The sequence below is a fragment of the Balaenoptera ricei genome, chromosome 1 (genome assembly GCF_028023285.1).
Source record: "Balaenoptera ricei isolate mBalRic1 chromosome 1, mBalRic1.hap2, whole genome shotgun sequence".
Lineage (NCBI taxonomy): Eukaryota > Metazoa > Chordata > Mammalia > Artiodactyla > Balaenopteridae > Balaenoptera > Balaenoptera ricei.
The window spans coordinates 25852308-25873783 of NC_082639.1; the positions used below are offsets into that span (position 1 = coordinate 25852308).

At 37.3% G+C, this 21476-nt stretch overlaps 1 protein-coding gene across 2 annotated transcripts in view; it reads left to right on the forward strand.

Annotated features, from left to right (window-relative positions):
• The window catches only part of ZBTB8A (zinc finger and BTB domain containing 8A), a 57927-nt gene extending 36839 nt beyond the window's left edge, over positions 1-21088 (forward strand). For both annotated transcript variants that reach the window (XM_059918141.1, XM_059918131.1), the window contains 3 exons: positions 8885-9705; positions 11881-12050; positions 17173-21088. In XM_059918141.1, coding sequence (XP_059774124.1) covers positions 8886-9705; positions 11881-12050; positions 17173-17505 — 1323 coding nt within the window. In that variant the 5' untranslated portion in view covers position 8885 and the 3' untranslated portion in view covers positions 17506-21088. The remainder of the gene's footprint in view (positions 1-8884; positions 9706-11880; positions 12051-17172) is intronic.
• Positions 21089-21476: the final 388 nt, after the last annotated feature.

Consider the following 21476-nt stretch of genomic DNA (forward strand, 5'->3'; position numbering starts at 1 on the left):
TGTTGGATTCTGTTTGCTAGTATTTTGTTGAGGATTTTTGCATCTATATTCATCAGTGATATTGGCCTGTAATTTTCTTTTATTGTAGTATCTTTGTCTGGTTTTGGTATCAGGGTGATGATGGCCTCATAGAATGAGTTTGGGAGTGTTCCTTCCTCTGCAATTCTTTGGAAGAGTTTGAGAAGGATGGGTGTTAGCTCTTCTCTAAATGTTTGATAGAATTCACCTGTGAAGCCATCTGGTCCTGGACTTTTGTTGGTTGGAAGATTTTTAATCACAGTTTCAATTTCATTACTTGTGATTGGTCTGTTCATATTTTCTGTTTCTTCCTGGTTCAGTCTTGGAAGGTTATACCTTTCTGAGAATTTGTCCATTTCTTCCAGGTTGTCCACTTTATTGGCATAGAGTTGCTTGTAGTAGTCTCTTAGGATGCTTTGTATTTCTGCAGTGTCTGTTGTAACTTCTCCTTTTTCATTTCTAATTTTATTGATTTGAGTCCTCTCCCTCTTTTTCTTGATGAATCTGGCTAATGGCTGATCAATTTTGTTTATCTTCTCTAAGAACCAGCTTTGAGTTTTATTGATCTTTGCTATTGTTTTCTTTGTTTCTATTTCATTTATTTCTGCTCTGATCTTTATGATTTCTTTCCTTCTGCTAACTTTGGGTTTTGTTTATTCTTCTTTCTCTAGTTCCTTTAGGTGTAAGGTTAGATTGTTTACTTGAGATTTTTCTTGTTTCTTTAGGTAGGCTTGTATAGCTATAAACTTCCCTCTTAGAACTGCTTTTGCTGCATCCCATAGGTTTTGGGTTGTCGTGTTTTCATTGTCATTTGTCTCCAGATATTTTTTGATTTCCTCTTTGATTTCTTCAGTGATCTCTTGGTTATTTAGTAACGTATTGTTTAGCCTCCATGTGTTTGTGCTTTTCACGTTTTTTTCCCTGTAATTCATTTCTGATCTCATAGCGTTGTGGTCAGAAAAGATGCTTGATATGATTTCAATTTTCTTAAATTTACTGAAGTTTGGTTTGTGACCCAAGATGTGATCTATCCTGGAGAATGTTCTGTGCGCACTTGAGAAGAAAGTGTAATCTGCTGTTTTTGGATGGAATGTCCTATAAATATCAATTAAATCTCTCTGGTCTATTGTGTCATTTAAAGCTTCTGTTTCCTTATTTATTTTCATTTTGGATGATCTGTCCATTGGTGTAAGTGAGGTGTTAAAGTCCCCCACTATTATTGTGTTACTGTCGATTTCCTCTTTTATAGCTGTTAGCAGTTGCCTTATGTATTGAGGTACTCCTATGTTGCGTGCATATATATTTATAATTGTTATATCTTCTTCTTGGATTGATCCCTGGATCATTATGTAGTGTCCTTCCTTGTCTCTTGTATCATTCTTTATTTTAAAGTCTATTTTATCAGATACGAGTATAGCTACTCCAGCTTTCTTTTGATTTCCATTTGCATGCAATACCTTTTTCCATCCCCTCACTTTCAGTCTGTATGTGTCCCTAGGTCTAAAGTGGGTCTCTTGTAGACAGCATATATATGGGTCTTGTTTTTGTATCCATTCAGCAAGCCTGTGTCTTTTGGTTGGAGCATTTAATCCATTCACGTTTAAGGTAATTATCGACATGTATGTTCCTATGACCATTTTCTTAACTGTTTTGGGTTTGTTTTTGTAGGTCCTTTTCTTCTCTTGTGTTTCCCACTTAGAGAAGTTCCTTTAGCATTTGTTGTAGAGCTGGTTTGGTGGTGCTGAATTCTCTTAGCTTTTGCTTGTCTGTAAAGCTTTTGATTTCTCCATCGAATCTGAATGAGATCCTTGCCGGGTAGAGTAATCTTGGTTGTAGGTTCTTCCCTTTCATCACTTTAAGTATATCATGCCACTCCCTTCTGGCTTGTAGAGTTTCTGCTGAGAAATCAGCTGTTAACCTTATGGGAGTTCCCTTGTATGTTATTTGTCGTTTTTCCCTTGCTGCTTTCAATAATTTTTCTTTGTCTTTAATTTTTGCCAGTTTGATTACTATGTGTCTCAGCGTGTTTCTCCTTGGGTTTATCCTGCCTGGGACTCTCTGTGCTTCCTGGACTTGGGTGGCTATTTCCTTTCCCATGTTAGGGAAGTTTTCTACTATAATCTCTTCAAATGTTTTCTCTGGTCCTTTCTCTCTCTCTTCTCCTTCTGGGGCCCCTATAATGTGAATGTTGTTGTGTTTAATGTTGTCCCAGAGGTCTCTTAGGCTGTCTTCATTTCTTTTCATTCTTTTTTCTTTAGTCTGTTCCGCAGCAGTGAATTCCACCATTCTGTCTTCCAGGTCACTTATCCGTTCTTCTGCCTCAGTTATTCTGCTATTGATTCCTTCTAGTGTAGTTTTCATTTCAGTTATTGTATTGGTCATCTCTGTTTGTTTGTTCTTTAATTCTTCTAGGTCTTTGTTAAACATTTCTTGCATCTTCTCGATCTTTGCCTCCATTCTTATTCCGAGGTCCTGGATCATCTTCACTATCATTGTTCTGAATTCTTTTTCTGGAAGGTTGCCTATCTCCACTTCATTTAGTTGTTTTTCTGGGGTTTTATCTTGTTCCTTCATCTGGTATATAGCCCTCTGCCTTTTCATCTTGTCTTTCTGTGAATGTGGTTTTTGTTCCACAGGCTGCAGGATTGTAGTTTTTCTTGCTTCTGCTCCTAAATATCATTCTTAATGGTAAAATTTTAGCAGCATTTCCATTCAGCTGATGAAGCATGCTATCCCATTCACTATAGCAATAAAACCTATAAGCAACAGAAATAAATCTAACAAAAAACATGCAAGATCTTAAAGAAAATAAGGGAACATAACTGAAGAATATGAAAGAAGATCTAACTGAGTGGCAAATTATACCATATTCATGGATGATAAGGCTCAATATTATAAAGATGTGAGTTCTCCCATAAATTAATCTATAAATTCAATTCCAGGAAAAAAATCCCTATAGGATATTTTTTAAGTGAAACTTTATAAGCTTATCCTAATTTTTATATAGAAGAACAAAGAGACAATCAGAATTTTTAAAAATTATTTATTTATTTTTTTTGGCTGCACCAAGTCTTAGCTGCAGCACACAGGATCTTCGTTGCGGTGTGTGGGATCTTTAGTTGCAGCATGTGAACTCTTAGTTGTGGCATGCATGCGGCATCTAGTTCCCCAACCAGAGATCGAAGCTGGGCCCCCTGAATTGGGAGCATGGAGTCTTACCCACTGGACCACCAGGGAAGTCCCCAGAATTTTTTTTTTAATGTTATTTGAAGAAGACCTAGGTGGGGGAACTCATTTTAGAGATTTAGTAATTAAAGCTGTGACGTATTGGTGCAGAGAGATAGACAAATTAAACTGAACAGACAGCTCAGAAATAGATCCATGAATTTATGGAAACTAGATGTATAACAGAGGTAGCATTACAGATTAGTGGGGAAAGGATTTGCTGTTCAATAAGCACTGCCAGAAAGGTTGATTATCTATATGAAAAAAAATTAGAATACCATATGCAAAATCAATAGTAGATTAAAGCCCTAAAAGTGAAAAACAGAACTTTAAAAAATATCTTTATGTCCTTGAGATAGTGATTTCTTAAACAAGATAGAGAAAACACTTTAAGAGATTGATAAATTTGACTGTATTAAAACTGAAAGCTGCTTTTTAATGAAAACTACCTTTAATGGAGTTAAAAAGGTAAACCACAGATGAGAGAAGATATCTGCAAGGCATATAACTGATAAAGGATTAGTATGTTGGATATATAAAGGATACCTATAAATCAATAAGAAAAAGATAACCCAGTTTTACAAATAAGAAAGGATATTGTGTAGATAGCATTATTGGCCCCAGTTCATTACCCGCTGCCAACATTCACACACTTTGTTGTATGACTTTGCAGTTCTTCTCACTAACAGACCAGAGGATATTTCTTCTCCCCTTGACTTTAGATTTGGCCATGTGATTTGCTTTGGTCTATTAGAATATGTGACAGTGTGGCAGTTACAAGCCTAAGCCTTACGAGACCTCATGTATTTCCACTTGGGCTTTTATACTTCAGCCATTGTCATGAGAGGAAATTGTCCGGGCTGGCCCACTACTCCCAGGAGGAAGATGTAAGACCGTATAATAACATAGCCACTTCAGACAAGCTGCCCCATCCAACCCAAAGGCACTAAGCTAAATAAATACTATTGTATAACACTGTTTTTGTGGTTAGTTGTTATTCAGTGTTACTTGACAACATTGTAATTAGCAAGGAAATTCACTTAATCATGGTCAACAAACGTTAAAAGTTGTTCAGTCCATACAGATAAAAACAATAGCATACCATTGCATATCCATAAGATTGGCAAAATTTAAAAGTCTGATAATATTAAGTGTTGGCAAAAATTGAGAAGTAGAAATAGATATATACCATTAGTGGGAGTGCACACCTAAAAAGTAGGTGACATGATTCTGGCCATTGAGTTGCAAGTGTCAGTCCCCTGGATGTGGCATCTGGAAGAACTATATTTTTTCCTGATAAAAAAGAAGATAAACCAGGCTGGTAATTGCCTTTTGTCTTTTTGTCTTCTTCCTGCCAGGAATATGGACATGAGACTGCAGATGGGGCACTCATCTTGTAGCATGAGGTGTTTTAATTTCATTACTTATATTTTTCGTATATTAAATTCATTTGATTCCTCTTCAAACCTACCTCTTCTTTTTTTTCCCTTTTCTTATGGATAATAATAATAAAAGGAGAATAGCTAAAATTTGTGAAGTACTTACTACATGCCAAACACTGTTTTGAGTGGTATATGTACATCAACTCATTCAATCCTCACAATAATCCTATGAAATAAGTGCTATTTTTGGTTCCACTTTACAGTTAAGGAAACAGCAATACAAAGGTTAAATACATTGCCCAGGTTCACACAGCTAGTTAAGTGATAGAGCTAGAATTCCAATCAAGCTACCTGGTTCTAGTGTCTGTGCTTATAACTATGTGCTAGTCTATATCACCTTTTATCTTTGATCATTTTAAACATACTTATTTATTTAATAGCTTATTAGATTTTTGTACTATTTTTCTCAAATTCTTGAGGTTCTAATTCCCTGCTTGTTATGCCTGCTGATTCTTCTTTATAAAGAACAATTTCCTTGTGTCTTTTAATATTTTTGACTCATTCATTCAACAGCATTGATTGAGCAGCTATTGTTTGCTCAAGTGCCGTTCAAGGGGCTGGGAATATATAAGTAAACAAAACAGGCAAACTCTGCTCTCTTGGACCTTAAATTCTAGTAGGAGAAAACAAAGAGTAAACGAGTAAGGGGACAGAGAGTGGGAGGAGGTTCTTACATGGAATGGTAAAAGGGGCTTCCCTGGTGGTGCAGTGGTTAAGAATCCACCTGCCAATGCAGGGGACACGGGTTTGAGCCCTGGTCTGGGAAGATCCCACATGCCACGGAGCAACTAAGCCCATGCACCACAACTACTGAGCCTGCGCTCTAGAGCCTGTGCTCCACAACAAGAGAAGCCACTGCAATAAGCCTGCGCACTGCAACGAAGAGTAGCCCCCTCTTCCCTCAACTAGAGAAAGCCTGCGCACATCAATGAAGACCCAACGCAGCCAAAAATTAACTAATTAATTAATTTAAAAAGAATGGTAAAGGAAAGCCTTTATTTTAATTAATTTATTTTAATTAATTTTTTTTAAAAAGAATGGTAAAGGGAGAAGAAATCTTCTCCCTTCATTCTTCACCTGGCTAATGGTAAAGGATAAGGTGACATTTGAGCAGAGACCTAGAAAATGTGAGAATGTGAGCTATGTGTATATCTGGAGGAAGCATTTCCAAGCAGAAGGCATAGCAAGTACAAGGCTGCATGACAGGAACATGCCTTGAATGTTTGGGAACAAGCAGAGGTCTTTGGAGCTGGATTGCAGTGTGTGAGGGGTAGAGCAAAGAGATGCGGGAAGAGAGGTACCAGGAGGGGCAGGATGCAGATGGTGTAGGTCATGAGAAGAACTTTGGGGTTGGGTGGGGAACCTTTCTTTGGAGGGTTTTGTGCAGAGAGGTAACATGATTTCACTCGTGTTTCAGAAGCGTCACCATGGCTGCTGTATTCAGACTAGACTGAAGTTGCAAGGAGACTAATTAGGAGGCTGTTGATAATAGGTGGTGGAGTGAAGTGGTAACAGCAGTAGCACAGAAGTGGTAGGATTTTGGATTTGTTTTGAAGGTAAAGCTGGCAACACACAGTCAAAGATGACTCTTCATGTTTTTGGTCTAAATAAGTGGAATGGAGTTACCATTTCCTGAGACGGATAAGACTGTAGGAAAGGCAGGTTTAAGATGAGGATGAATTAAGAGTGGTTTGGGATCTGTTGAGCTCAGGATGCCTATTAAACATCTAAGTGGAGATGCAGATAAACAGATAATTTGAGCCTGAGGTTCAGGGAAGAGGTCAGGGGCTAGATATGTAAAATGGTATTTAAAGCTATGAGACTGGATGGGCTCACCTAGGGAATGATATAAGTAGAGGAGAGGTCTGAGCCCTGAGGCCTGGGACATTCCAGCTGTAGGGGAGAAGAAATTATCCTTGACCTTCTTCTGGGCTGTGTCTGAAAATCAAACTAACAGATTAGCAGGAGAAATGCATACAAATTTACTCAATATAAATTTTACATGACACAGAAGGCTTCATAAAGAAATGAAGGCCCGAAGAGACAGACCTGAGTATTTTTATGCTAGGCTTGGTGAAGAGTGGAGAGTCGTGGAAGAATGTGGTAGAATAAGGAGTAAGAGGTAAGGTTAGAAAACTGGGGCACACCCAGCAAAGCCTGTTTGTTCAGAGTCTTCTCAGCGTCCCTTTGTCTTCTGAGATAAGGAGGCTCCTTTCCTCTGGGTGTAGGGTGGACACCTCTCACCTGAGGGTTTTGTGATCTGTTGCAGCGGAAAAGGGAGGGGGTGTCAGAGTGACCTTCCTGCTTCTGCTGTTTACTCAGACTCCTTCCGTTCAAAATATTCAATATGCCAAGGTGCCATCTTGGGGGTTAGCATGTCCTGAATCCCAAAGCACTTAGAGCTTAGACAAGGAAGAGCCAGGAGAGGAGACTGAGGAGTGAGCAATAGGAGAAGAACCATGAAGGAGTGGTGTCCTGGCAGCCAAGTAAGTGCAACAAGTGTTTCAGGATGAAAAGAGTGATCCACTGTGTCAGTAAAATGAGGACAAAGAAGTGACCATTGGATTTGACAACATGCAGGTTACTAATGATCTTTCAAAAAATGGGTTTTGGGCTTCCCTGGTGGCACACTGGTTGAGAATCTGCCTGCCAATGCAGGGGACACGGGTTCGAGCCCTGGTCTGGGAAGATCCCACATGCCACGGAGCAACTGGGCCTGTGAGCCACAATTACTGAGCCTGCGCATCTGGAGCCTGTGCTCCGCAACAAGAGAGGCTGCGATAGTGAGAGGCCCGCGCACCGCGATGAAGAGTAGCCCCCGCTTGCCACAACTAGAGAAAGCCCTCGCACAGAAACGAAGACCCAACACAGCCATAAATAAATAAATAAATAAATAAATAAATAAATTTAAAAAAAAAAAAAAAAAAAAAAAAATGGGTTTTGATGGATGGGGATGGAAACCTGATTAGAATGGGAGAAGTGAAGATAGCAAATGAAAAAACCAAGACAAAAAACTCTTTCAATGAACTCTGTGTAAAGGGAGCAGAGAAATGGAGTAGTAGCCAGAAATAGATGTGAAATCAAGGGGAGTTTTTACGATAGGCCATATTAGACATCATGGTGGTACAATATTGGAAATGATCCACTCTGTACAGAGACGGGAATGACTGAGTTCAGTTGAAGCAGAGCTTATTTCCCACCTGGCCTGGGTTCTGAGAGCTTCCCTCCTGAGCAGTTTGGCATTTGCTTCTGCAAGGTGTCCCCACAGACACCACCAGCCCAGGACTAATTCTCATGTTAATTTTTCAGTTTGAGGTTTCCCACACCAAGCAGGTAAAATAAATTTGGACTCCAGAACCTCACAAAGCACAACCTTGGGTTTGATATCTCACCTAGGGATTTTTTTCTTCCCAACCAAGGCCCTGCAAAGACAAACTTTCTTTGCCTTTTCCCTGGACTTCGGGGCAAAGTTTACTATTCCTTTTTCATTACGGTTGAATCCTTAGAGAGTTCCAATTTCTGTTACTGATGGAAACCGGAGCCTATGTTGCTGCCCCAGCGGCTCAGCCATATGTGTTTAAAGCTTTGGCTATATTTTAACCAGCATCTCTAGAGATTTGTGACAGCAAAGTTCCAGCACTTTCTAGACCACCATTTTGCTGGAATCAGAAATCTTCTCCCTTCATTCTTCACCTGGCTAATTCCTAGTCGCCTTTGAGGTCTCAGCTTAAATGTGACTTCTTGGAGAGGTATTCCCTAACCCTCTCCATCCCAATCTAAACTAGTTCACCTTTTTATACTAAGAGCACGCTCCTTCTGTCTTAGCACTTAACTTGTCATTTATAACTTCATATGAGTATTTGTTTCAAGCTGGTACCCATCTAGATTAAAAACTACATGGAGGCAAGAATCAAGCCTGTTTAGTTCACCATATATAGCAGAAGGCCTGATTTATAGAAGATGCTCAATCAGGTTTGGTGACTGAACAAATAATTGTCTAAAAATCTAGTAACTAACTAAGAGTAGAGGCTTACATGATATCCTGAAACCCATTATCTTCTGTGTCTTGGAGACGATATTCTCTAAGGAGAAAGTGTTTTTAATGGAAAAAGGACAGAGGTTTCTGACTGTCATTTTACTTGACTCAGAGAAGCAGTGTTACTCCGATTTTGGTAACCACTGTGTCTTTTCCTCTTTAGAATGGAGATCTCCTCTCATCAGTCTCACCTCCTGCAACAACTGAATGAGCAGCGCAGGCAGGATGTATTTTGTGACTGCAGTATTCTGGTTGAAGGAAAGGTCTTTAAAGCCCATCGAAATGTATTATTTGCTAGTAGCGGCTACTTTAAAATGCTTCTTTCCCAGAACTCCAAGGAGACAAGTCAGCCAACCACAGCGACATTTCAGGCTTTCTCCCCTGACACTTTTACAGTTATCCTGGACTTTGTCTATTCCGGCAAGCTCTCTCTCACAGGTCAGAATGTCATAGAAGTGATGTCCGCTGCTAGCTTCCTTCAGATGACTGATGTCATTAGTGTATGTAAGACCTTTATTAAATCTTCATTAGACATTAGTGAAAAAGAAAAGGATCGCTATTTCAGCCTTTCGGATAAAAATGCCAGCTGTGATGGTATAGAACGCTCCTCTTTTTATAGCGGCGGCTGGCAAGATGAAAGCAGTTCTCCACATTCTCACCTAAGCCCAGATCAAGGAACAGGTATAAGTGGGAAATCTTGGAGTAAATATAATTACCATCCAGCCTCCCAAAGGAATACTCAACAGCCTCTGGCCAAGCATGAACAAAGGAAAGATTCCATTAAAAAATCCAAACATTTGAGGTTGTCACAGCCTTCTGAAATGGCTCATTATAAGTCAAGCAAACGAGAAGCACGAACATCTGATTCTTCCAGCCACATTTCGCAATCTGAAGAACAGGCACAAATGGATGCAGAAATGGACTCTACTCCTGTTGGCTATCAGTATGGTCAAGGATCTGATGTCACATCAAGAAGTTTTCCAGGTACCCAGAAAGAGAATCAGTCCCCTCAATCAGGTTCCAAGACTCTGATGTAAATCAATCCTATCTCAACATGCCCTTACTTTTAGGTGTTATGGGCAGTTGAAACAAGTGATTTTTTTTAAGTCATACTTCTCTAATGAAATCTATGCATAAAACACAAATTTTAAAAATTATAATACTGGATAAATTTAATGAAGTCAAAACAATAGAGTTCTGAGGGTCAGAAACCCATGAATTTCCAAACCTGCTTATCTGTGGGCAATTAGATTACTGTTAAATGTTTAAAGCTCTTTTGTAAAATGGTTCAATCCTTAAGACACATATTTTCACTTTATTTTTTAAAATTTTATATTGGAGTATAGTTGATTAACAATGTTGTGTTAGTTGCAGGTGTACAGCAAAGTGATTCAGTTATGCATCATATTTTCACTTTAAATAGTTTACTTTTTTTTCTGAGTATTCACTCAGGAGCAGTATTTTTATACAGAAAAGTTAAATAGAGCAACCATACATACTGGTAAAGGTTCACAGACCCAGTATCGAAAAGAAATTAAACTAAATCTGATTTTATTAAGATATAAATACATAATTTTTAAAAACTTAACTAATACAACATATAATATTGATACTGTATCTCTGCAACACCATGAGGCATCTCATTTTTATGACAGTAGTAAAATGCAGAGATATTATTGGAGGCTGATAGTTTCAAAGTAGAGAACAGGGATTAGAAATGTATATCATCCAGTTCCCCCCACCAATTAATCAGTTAGCAAATTTGCTTAATAGTTTACATGTGAATTTAAAGGAAAATTATGATAAAATTAAACTCTTGCAGAGTATAAGATTTAGATGACAATTATATTCCAATAAAGATGTTGACAAAAAAAGATTTAGATGATATATTTAAATTTTTTTATTTTAGAAAAATTCCAAATATATATAAAAGTAAAGAGAGTAGTCTAATTAACCCCCATGCACCCGTTACCCAGTCCCACTCATGACCAGTCTTGTTTCATCTGTACCTCTGCCTCCGACCACTCCCATTTTTAAGCAAATCTCAGACATCATATGTTTTCATGTGTAAATATTTCAGAATGTGTCCCTAAAATATAGTCTTAGAAAAAAAACTACAATACCATTATTATCATACCTAAACAAAATTAACAAGTCCTTAATATTACTAAAAGGCAATCAATATTCACATTTCCCTGGTTGTCATGTAAATTTTAGAAAATAATTTGGTTATAGATAACATTTAAAAATAATAGGCAACCTGATTGATTTTTACTAATCACATTTTCCTGTAGGATACTAACATGAAAATACATGAAACTGTATCATATTATAGAGCTTCCTGAAAATGCTGAGGCGCTCTACCATTGACCAAGGCAGACAGAAATAACAGAGCAAAAATGGGAAATCTTTGTTGCATTTTAAAACAGCAACAAAGTTATCCTTTCTTGGGCTTTGCACTTTTGTAACTCTAGGTAATTTAAATCTAACTTCAATAATGAACAGCTGAACTTAACTGCTGTTAAATTGAGAAGGTTTGCCTCCAACCACAACTAACATTTTGAATCTGTGTGAGTTTTAAAACAAACGATTAAAGATCCTTGACACTTTTTACCTTTAAAAGAAAAGCAGTACAGCTGTATGAAAAGTAAGAGCAAGGGGGTTCAGACATCTGGTGTGTGTGCTTGGCTGCGGAGCCAATGGGGCGATGCTACCATCTGTGGGATTATGATTGAATGCCTGTGAGTCAGAATCCTGCCCAGGTGGAACGATTAAAACATTTTTTTGAAAGAAAAGTAAGAGCTGGGGGATAAACCCATGTAAATAAAACAAGTTACTTGAAAGCGTAAAGACCCTGGATTGTGTCTGTAGTTTTAAAATCTAGTACTACTGCTTTACTTAAATCTAGTGACTTTATGCCATTAAATAAAAAGATGAGTGGGAGTCTAAATCTACCCAGACTTTGTAAATATATCAAATCCTGAAGTTACGGTTCTATACTTAGGATTACACTGACAATCTAGTCTTTATAAAATTTCTTCCTTCTCCTTGTTGCCTACCTTTCCGAGATTGGACTCGGCAGCCTCTTTTGGATTCTTGATGTTATCAGAACGGCGATTATGAACTTTCCAGTGACTTAATCAAACTGTCTCTTGACAGATGACCTGCCCAGGATGAGGTTCAAGTGCCCGTACTGCACACATGTGGTAAAGCGGAAGGCAGACCTCAAGCGCCACCTTCGTTGTCACACAGGAGAAAGGCCCTATCCCTGTCAAGCTTGTGGGAAAAGATTTAGCCGGCTAGACCATCTAAGTAGCCATTTTCGAACAGTATGTATATGATTTTTCATCATTTTACTTCTTAGGAAATACATGCATTTATCTGCTTTAGGATAATCTAGTTCACTGAGGAAAATCTTTTCACACAACTCTGCAATATTAAACAATTTTTCCAATTTAATGTTTTTACTTTGCACATAATGCATAATTTTATGTATTTTTAAAATTTATTTATTTGTTTTTTTATTTTTGGTTGTGTTGGGTCTTTCGTTGCTGCACGTGGGCTTTCTCTAGTTGCAGCGAGCGGGGCCTACTCTTCTTTGCAGTGCACGCTTCTCATCGTCGTGGCTTCTCTTGTTGCGGAGCACGGGCTCTAGGTGCACGGGCTTCAGTAGTTGTGACACATGGGCTCACTAGTTGTGGCTCACGGGCTCTAGAGCGCAGGCTCAGTAGTTGTGGTGCACGGGCTTAGTTGCTCCACAGCATGTGGGATCTTCCCAGGCCAGGGCTCGAACCCGTGTCCCTTGCATTGGCAGGCAGATTCTTAACCACTGCGCCACCAGGGAAGCCCTATATTTTTTAAAATAGGTTTGTTTTTCTCCTCTGAAACCTTGAAGTAAGAGATATTCTTTTGAATATCCATTTCAATTCACTTAATATCTATTGTTTTTATATCCCGTTTTTTTCAGAGCCAAAGACAATGTAAACTTTAAAAATGTTTAAAACTTTTTAAATGTCTATGTCAGAATCACCACTTCAGATATTCAGCATCTGCTAGTGATTCTTGAATCCTTATCTGGTAGGTTGTCAGTCTAGTTTCTGCTGTCTGACCTCTCTCCACTACAGCCTCTTTCTAGTGTCTCTCCAGTTTCTCTGGTCTCCTCAAGGAACGGAGTGAGGTGGGCAATAGAGCGACTGTCAATCAGGGACTGGACTGTCAGCAGTCAGAAAAATCTCAGGGAATTTTCTGTTCAGTGCTCTGGTGGTTTAATAAGGTAGTGACGGGACTTCCCTGGTGGCACAGTGGTTAAGAATCCGCCTGCCAATGCAGGGGACACGGGTTCAAGCCCTGGTCTGGGAAGATCCCACATGCCATGCTGCGGAGCAACTCAGCCACAACTACTGAGCCTGCGCTCTGGAGCCCGCAAGCCACAACTACTGAAGCCCGCGGGCCTAGAGCCTGTGCTCCGCAACAAGAGAAGCCACCGCAATGAAAAGCCCGTGCACCGCAACGAAGAGTAGCCCCTGCTCGCCACAACTAGAGAAAGCCCGCACACAGCAACAAAAACCCAACACAGCCAAAAATAAATAAATAAATTTTTAAAAATAAAAATAAATAAGGTAGTGACATTGGAATTATTCTGCTGTTCATCTTGCAGCAAAAATTTTTTCCAAAATTGATCTTCTATTACCCATACTTTTATTCCATTTATACGAGCTCCTTTTAATTTGGAAGGGTATTGGTCACTTGATGCATTGCTTTCTAGGTATTCATCCAACAAATATATATTGAGTACCTACTATGTGCCAGACCCTTTTCTAAGAGCTAGGTATACAGCAGTGAGCAAAACAAACTCTCTGCCTTCATTAATCTCTGAAGCTAGATTTTTAAAAATTAAAATAACCTTTTATTATTACAAAAGCAATAAGTATGCATTATAAAAACTAAGAAAATAGATAGATGTAAGAATAAGAAAATAAAAATACCGTATTTTTACCACCCAGATATTACCATTCTTAACACTTCATCATGTGCATTTATGTTTTTTTAACCAAAATGATATCATACTGTACATGCTATTTTGTAACCTGCTTTCTTTTTTTTTTTTTTTTTAGATTTACTTATTTTATTCATTTATTTTTGGCTGCATTGGGTCTTCGTTGGTGCACGTGGGCTTTCTCTTGTTTCGGCGAGCGGGGGCTACTCTTCCTTGCGGTGCGCAGGCTTCTCATTGCAGTGGCTTCTCTTGTTGCAGAGCACGGGCTCTAGGCGTGCGGGCTTCAGTAGTTGTGGCACACGGGCTCAGTAGTTGTGGCTCATGAGCTCTAGAGTGCAGGATCAGTAGCTATGGCGCACGGGCTCAGTTGCTCCACGGTATGTGGGATCTTCCCGGACCAGGGCTCGAACCCATGTCCCCTGCATTAGCAGGCGGATTCTTAACCACTGTGCCACCAGGGAAGTCCCTGTAACCTGCTTTCTTTAGTGAATAATCTCTACCTTTCCATCTCAATAAAATTTTATGTGTTACACAGTTCAAATTTACCTATAGTTTCCTAAAATACCACTTATAGCTGGTGTGTCCAAACCAGAATCCAATCCAGAACTCATCTCATTGTTAGGTCCCTTAAATATGTTTTTGAGCTAGCATAGTTCCCTACCCACCCCTGCCGCCCCCCCAACCTTTTTAAAAATAACATTGACTTACTGAAGATATTGAGCCAATTGTTTTACAAAATATCCTACCTCTGGATTTCTCTGCTTGCTTCTACATGGTGTCATTTTTAGCTTGTTCTTCTATCCCCCCCTGCATTTTCTGAAAACTAGAAGTTTTATCTAAAGGCTTAATGGATTCAAGTTAAATACTTCCATCAAGGACAAAATTGTATGTTTCATATTGTGTCACATTAGGAGACACATCATATCTGGTGGACCCATCATTCATGTTGTTACAATTGATCACTGGATTAGGGTGATGATACTATGATCCCACCATTGCATTGTAATTAGAAAGGAATCTCTGTGTAACTATTTTGGTATTATATGACTATCCATTTCCCCATGAACTATTCATTTAATAGTATTAATACCAATTGGTAATCTCTGTCCAAATTATTAATATTACTTGGAGTTGTGGAATGATTTACTAATATTATCCTTCCTTCTATATTATTAGCTGGAATTCTATAAAGTAAAGCTTTCCTTCATCACCTGGGGCTATTTGGTTACTTTGAAATAGGGTTCTTACAGGAGAAGCAAGATAAATGTTTAATTATTTCTCTTTAACTACCAATTTTCAAAGTAAAGAGTGATTTAAGAGTAGCCTCAAATGGTATATGAGTTTTTTCTGGCTTTGTTTTTTTAAATAGCATATGTTCTCATGAATTTTCATTGGTTCATTATGTTTGGATCCATAACAATTATTATTTTTTTGATACTCAAAATTTCAAATTTGTGCAGTGGGGACCCTTGAAGCTGGCTCTTGTGTCCTTTTGTCACAACTCCATTAAATTTTCAGTGTCCTTGTTCTCTGGTTCCCTAGGCTCATCTTGTACTTCCCCTGCCACAAAACTGGAATCAGCCATTTCTCAAAGGAGCTTTGGTACCTCTTAGTGGGGAATGAAATTAGAAACCAAAATTTGGACACCCAGGGTGCTCATTGTCATTAGGGCATCCTTTTTAGATTGTTTCTGAGCTAGAAGGTATATATTTTTAAAATAATGAGTTCATGATGATATTTTCCGTTTTAACATTACAGTGTTTCACTTAATTTCTTTGTCTTCATAATTGTATTGGATTTGGAGGGGGATGAACATGAATCTGTGTCAGAACTTTGTAATGAAAACAATGCCACATATGATAACCATAATACTGATTCTATCTCAGGAGAAATAAAGGTACACTCAAATTATGTACTTTCAACATTTACTGATTAATATGTCAGTGGTTAAGCAGAAGATAATAACTGTACTGAGTGGTAGTCCCATACATTTTCTTAGATATTTTACCAGACTGCTTTAGTTTTCTTGGGTTTTTTGACTATTTGCGTTTGGTGGCCCACTTTCATACCATTCTGACATTATCTAAATGAATATGCCATAAACATTAATTCAGCATATGTAGTTAATTATATGTAATAATTTTTAGATTAGAATCTATAATCTATCGCTCTGACAGCTATTGAACAAAGTTACTAACTATAATATACAATTATTCATCAATTACAACTTCTTCCCAAAGCATTTCACACATTAACTCATTTGGTCCACACAACCTGAGTTGTATCCCTATTAGTAATAATGGAGCAGTTAGGAATAATAATAGACTGATATGTAGCAGAACCACCATGTGGTTGTTTATAACCAGTGTCCATTCTGATAGTCAGGCTTCTATTCTGTTTGGGTGGTGCCCATACCTTACCAGTTGTTAAATATTTTGACAGTCACCCTGGAAGCAGGTTTATAATGTTTTAAGTTACTTGCTTCAAGATAACATGGTTAGTAAATGACAAGATTAGTAAATGACAAAAGCAGCACTAGAACCCAAGCTTTCCAATTCCTAGTCCAGTCTCCTTTCTACTAGATCTTTCATTAATAAAAGTGGCAATAATCCTTATATTGAAAAATATTTTTTGATAAATTTAAATTTGGGACAATATTTTTTCTTTCTCTAGCGAAATAACAAAATATTAGTATTCAAATGAAATGAGTTTTTTCCCCTGAATTAAGATATGTAAAGTTGGGCTTCCCTGGTGGCGCAGTGGTTGAGAATCTGCCTGCCAATGCAGGGGACACGGGTTCGAGCCCTGGTCTGGGAAGATCCCACATGCCACGGAGCAACTGGGCCCGTGGGCCACAATTACTGAGCCTGCGCGTCTGGAGCCTGTGCTCCGCAACAAGAGAGGCCGCGATGGTGAGAGGCCCGCGCACCGCGATGAAGAGTGGTCCCCACTTGCCACAACTAGAGAAAGCCCTCGCACAGAAACGAAGACCCAACACAGTCATAAATAAATAAATAAATAAATAAATAAATAAATAAATAAATAAATAAATAAAAGACTGTGAATTTCTTTAAAAAAAAAAAAAGATATGTAAAGTCCTTAGAATAGTATATGGCAGATATTAAGTGTTTGCAATTATTTTGTATTATTCTGGGAATGTGTCCCTTGTTACCTCAGATATAAAAATATTATTGAATTAAGAGATATGTGAAATTATTAAGTATGTAATATTAATCACAAAAACATAATAGACATTATTTAGAGAAAGCTGGTATTTAATATTTCTGTGACATTAATTTATCACCAAAACCTGTGATTTTTTTCTAATGACTAGATGTTAATTTAATACTAATGCTTGGCTTTGAACATTTTAAATTTATGAATTAGTACTTAGAATATCAAACTGTTCTGCTTTTGAAAAATCTTTTTTTATCACTATTTAAATCTCTACACAGATTCACCAGGCATGCAAACTCATCTGCAGAAAATGCAAACGCCATGTGACTGATCTAACAGGTCAAGTGGTACAGGAAGGAACCAGGCGCTACAGACTCTGTAATGAGTGCCTTGCTGAAGTTGGCATAGACAGCCTCCCCATTGATTTGGAAGCTGAACAGCATCTTATGTCCCCATCAGATGGAGATAAGGATTCCAGATGGCACTTGGGTGAAGATGAGAATAGATCATACGTGGAGATTGTAGAGGATGGGTCTGCTGATCTGGTCATACAACAGGTTGATGATAGTGAAGAAGAAGAAGAAAAGGAAATAAAGCCCAACATCAGGTAGCTGGGATGTGAACCAACAGATCTGGCATGTCTGCAACTTACATTGACTTCCCATAACTCTCTCTTTCCATGGTCAGAGTCTGGTTAACAAATTATCAAGACTGACTTGAAAGTAATGACCTGATATCACTTGCATGTTTTCTGAACAGGCCATTGTATCCATTCTGAACTTTGTTGCCCTAAAATCTGTTGCTGCACTGGAAAGAAGGACCTAGCTTGAGTTGGCATGATGGATGAACAATTAATCTTCTTACTTTTATTACAGAGATACCTTTTTTTTTAATATTGGATGATCTACTTAGTGAACTTTTTTCAAAGAAAATATTTTAAATTCACCACAACCAAACTGTATATAAGATAATTTCAAGGTGTTTCAAAAACATATAAACTACCACTATTGAATTTTCACAGGGAACGAGGTAAGAGCACATGTAAGGGTCTGGCACCCTACCTGACTAAACTAATTAGCCTATTACCTTCAGACCGAAAATGACCTATCATTATTCCAATATCCTAAATGTTTTAGAATTATGGCAGAAAACAAACCTAAACTGTTTGAAATCGTTCACATTTGAAACTTTTGTCATTAAGTTAAAAATTACTCTTATGTAGTCAGTGTTTAAAAAGAACAAACTCTAAAATAGAAGCTGACCAGAGATTATATACAGACATCATTTTCTTAAAGCAGGAAACTAATACTGTCAAGGTAGTTTTTTGAGGATCTGTCTATATAGCTCTCTTCCTCTCTAGAGAAAAAAAGAAAACTGGAGGTTCTTACCAGTTCTTAAGATTAATTTCCTCCATTTATATACTGCTATATTACTTATAAAGTGCTCTTTCACACATCTCCTCACCTAATCAGCAAGGTAAATAGTATTGTCTCTGATTTACAAATGAGGAAATTAAGGTCAGAAAGTTTAAGTCGTGGGACTGGTGACTAGGCAGGTTTTGATTTTAAACAGTCCTCTTTCAACTGTCTCTCCCTGGATAGTCCCCTGAAATGGTGAAGAAGTGAAGTCAAACCTCACCAATCTGCAATAATTATAAAAAGAAGCCTATGAGAATTAGAAAGTATGAAAGAAGAGGAATTTAATCATCTTCAACAACATATAATATCTTGAACTAGAGTTATTCAAGTAGTGCTAAGTAATGTCCCCATAGTACCTATTGACATGTTTTTATATTATTTATATATAAATTTTATATATAAAACTATTTGAACACATTATTCTCCTAAGTTCTTTAAGCAGTTTATATATAATTCTTCAAAACAAACTTTTCTACTAGGATACAAAATTAAGTTTTAACTCCTCCCCTATATGAATTATGAAACATTCCAAAATTACAGTCAAATTGGAGATGCATTATTTTAGTTGTAAAGATAAAATCTAAATACTAGAAGTAAAGAACTGTTCATAAAGGTCTTGGCAAGTTATCCCAATTAAGCTTGTTTTAATTTAATTTTGATAGAGGCTCCGTGTATTATACTGTATTTTTAACTGCCATGACATACCTCAAGATACTTTTTATGTTCTTTTCTCTTATTCTTTAATTAATGATTGTCCTTAATACCAATTTGTGGGCCAAAATGGTTAATTTCTTTAAGTTTTTTTATAAATAGATGAATAACCACTTTGTTTTATGGTACCTAATTCTGAGGTTTTTTTCAAGATTCCCCTGATGGTAAATTTCCAATTGCTTCAAGACCGGATAGTGTGCATTGAATTCATTGTCTCCCAACATGACCATTCCTGAGTCAGGAGTCTTAACAATTACATTGTTCCAAATGAGGGAGGGAACACTTGTCATTCTTTAGTCTCACCAGAGGATGATAACATCTTTCAAAATTGTAATCTGATTTTTAATCATTGGAACCAATAGGAAAAATGACTGACTTGAGCTTTATTTATAGAAATGAAGTTGTGCTTGCATGTGTATACTCTAACGCACTTTAGTCTATGATCTAAATGTTCTTTGATGCTACTATATTCTGCATGCAAACATCAGCATGATTGTCAGCAAGGTCCACTGAACACAGTGCCACCAGCACTTGTAGAGCCTTATCAGAAATAATGCTTTCTCTTAATTGTTTATAACAAGCATCAAGCAATCCCCACAAAACAGCTATCTAATTCACCAAACTAGACAGTGCATCTGTTCTATCATTTTAGTATCATAAAAGAACATTCGTGACATGTTTGTAAGTTGTAAATAATAACTCCAGTATCATATCATATTTATCTAAGACTTTAGAGACCAATTCTTTTCTAGAGTGAAACTGTCTATTAATGGTTTCTAAGAAAACTGAATTCTTTGGCTCTTAAATGTGGGAAAATATTACATAGGGGTATAATCTGTTAATATAAGCTTTATTTATGCCAAGATTTTTTTTTTTTTTTAATGTTAGGAAAATAATGGAAGTTGGTTAGACCAAAGTTTGCTCTTACAAGAATGCTGTTTTATCAGCTTCTGAACACCCTTCTAAGTCTATGGTCCTCAAGATCCAGTTGATAGGATGAAGTTTTGCAAAATAAAGCACCACTGAGTCGTGCCTACTGTCTGGAGGAAGCAAAATTGACTAGGCCAGTGGTTTAAAAGATTTTTTTTTACCCAAGAAACCCCTTCTTCAAATGAATTGTTTCATAGAGAAGTTCAACATTTAAGGAAACTCTAAAGGACAGAGCTGCTCTGGTTTAAGCTCCCTACAAACTTTTCCCCAGACACTCTGCAGAGCTCAGGAGTCCAGCACTGAAAACCTTGGGCTGGATCACTTTTTGAATTCCCTTTGAGCATTACAGTCTCACTTCATTACTCCGTTACTCCTTGCACTTATAAGTTGGTAACCATAGAGCAGCAAATCACATCTTTACAAGGCTCCTTCTATAGTTATCATATATCTTAAGACCTTTTTAAGAACAAATTTTTCAATATTGTATGTCTGAGTGATGAAATCAAACACAGTTACTGCTTTTATGTGGCCAAGTTACTGCTTAATGGATGAAAAGTTCAGTGTTTCAGTTACTTATGAGCTCAGAACTCAATTCGTTAAAAGTTATTTTGCTGAGTCATGCTAAGATATATTGAAATTTCCACTCATATTGGTTATATATGTTTGGAGTCCTAAAATTAATACTATGGAAAAATCACCAAAAACAGTACAGCATAAGATATGTTTAACTGGGAAGGGTGATAACAGTAGGTACTGGAGGACCAAACTTTAGATTATAAATGGAAAGTTCTAAGTTATTTTATATTAGAGTGGATCAGTATTACTATTTATCATTTATATAGCATTTTATATTTGCAAAGTATTTAATAATTTTTATGTTATTCTTTACATATCTATGAAATAGGACATTTATCACATGAAAGGTAAAGAAATTGAGGCACAGAACAGTAAAGCAACCTGCCTAAGACAACCCAGTGAAACAGTGGCAAAAATAGGAATTAGAATGACCAGATTTTCTGAATCCTAGAATATCAGCTTAAATCACTGAGGTGTGTTGTGTATTACTCTGTTTTATGAGTTTATGCAAATAACAGTGAATTGTTTTAAAGCTTACGTCATTGTATGTGGATAAATCCTATACAGAATAAATATTATGTAAAGGATGTGACTTTGGTTACAAGAGTTTCAATGATAAAAATTCAGGTTGTCACACAAGTGGCATTATTTAGCCAATTTTATATATTGTGAAGTATAATTAATATTTTATTTTGATACAGGAGTTTCTCAACTATTCATGCCAATTGAGCCATGAATAGACCAGAAAAATGAAATCCACAGAGAATCTATAAACTTCATTTTCTAACTTGTCAGCCTTCTCCCTAAAGTACCTGTGTTAATGCCAATGAAAAGTGAACTATGTTAATAAGCCACACACAGGAGAAGCCAGGGGACTCTTAATTTTATTTTTTTTGGCTGCACTGGGTCTTCGTTGTGGCGCGCCAGCTCAGTAGTTGCTTAGTTGC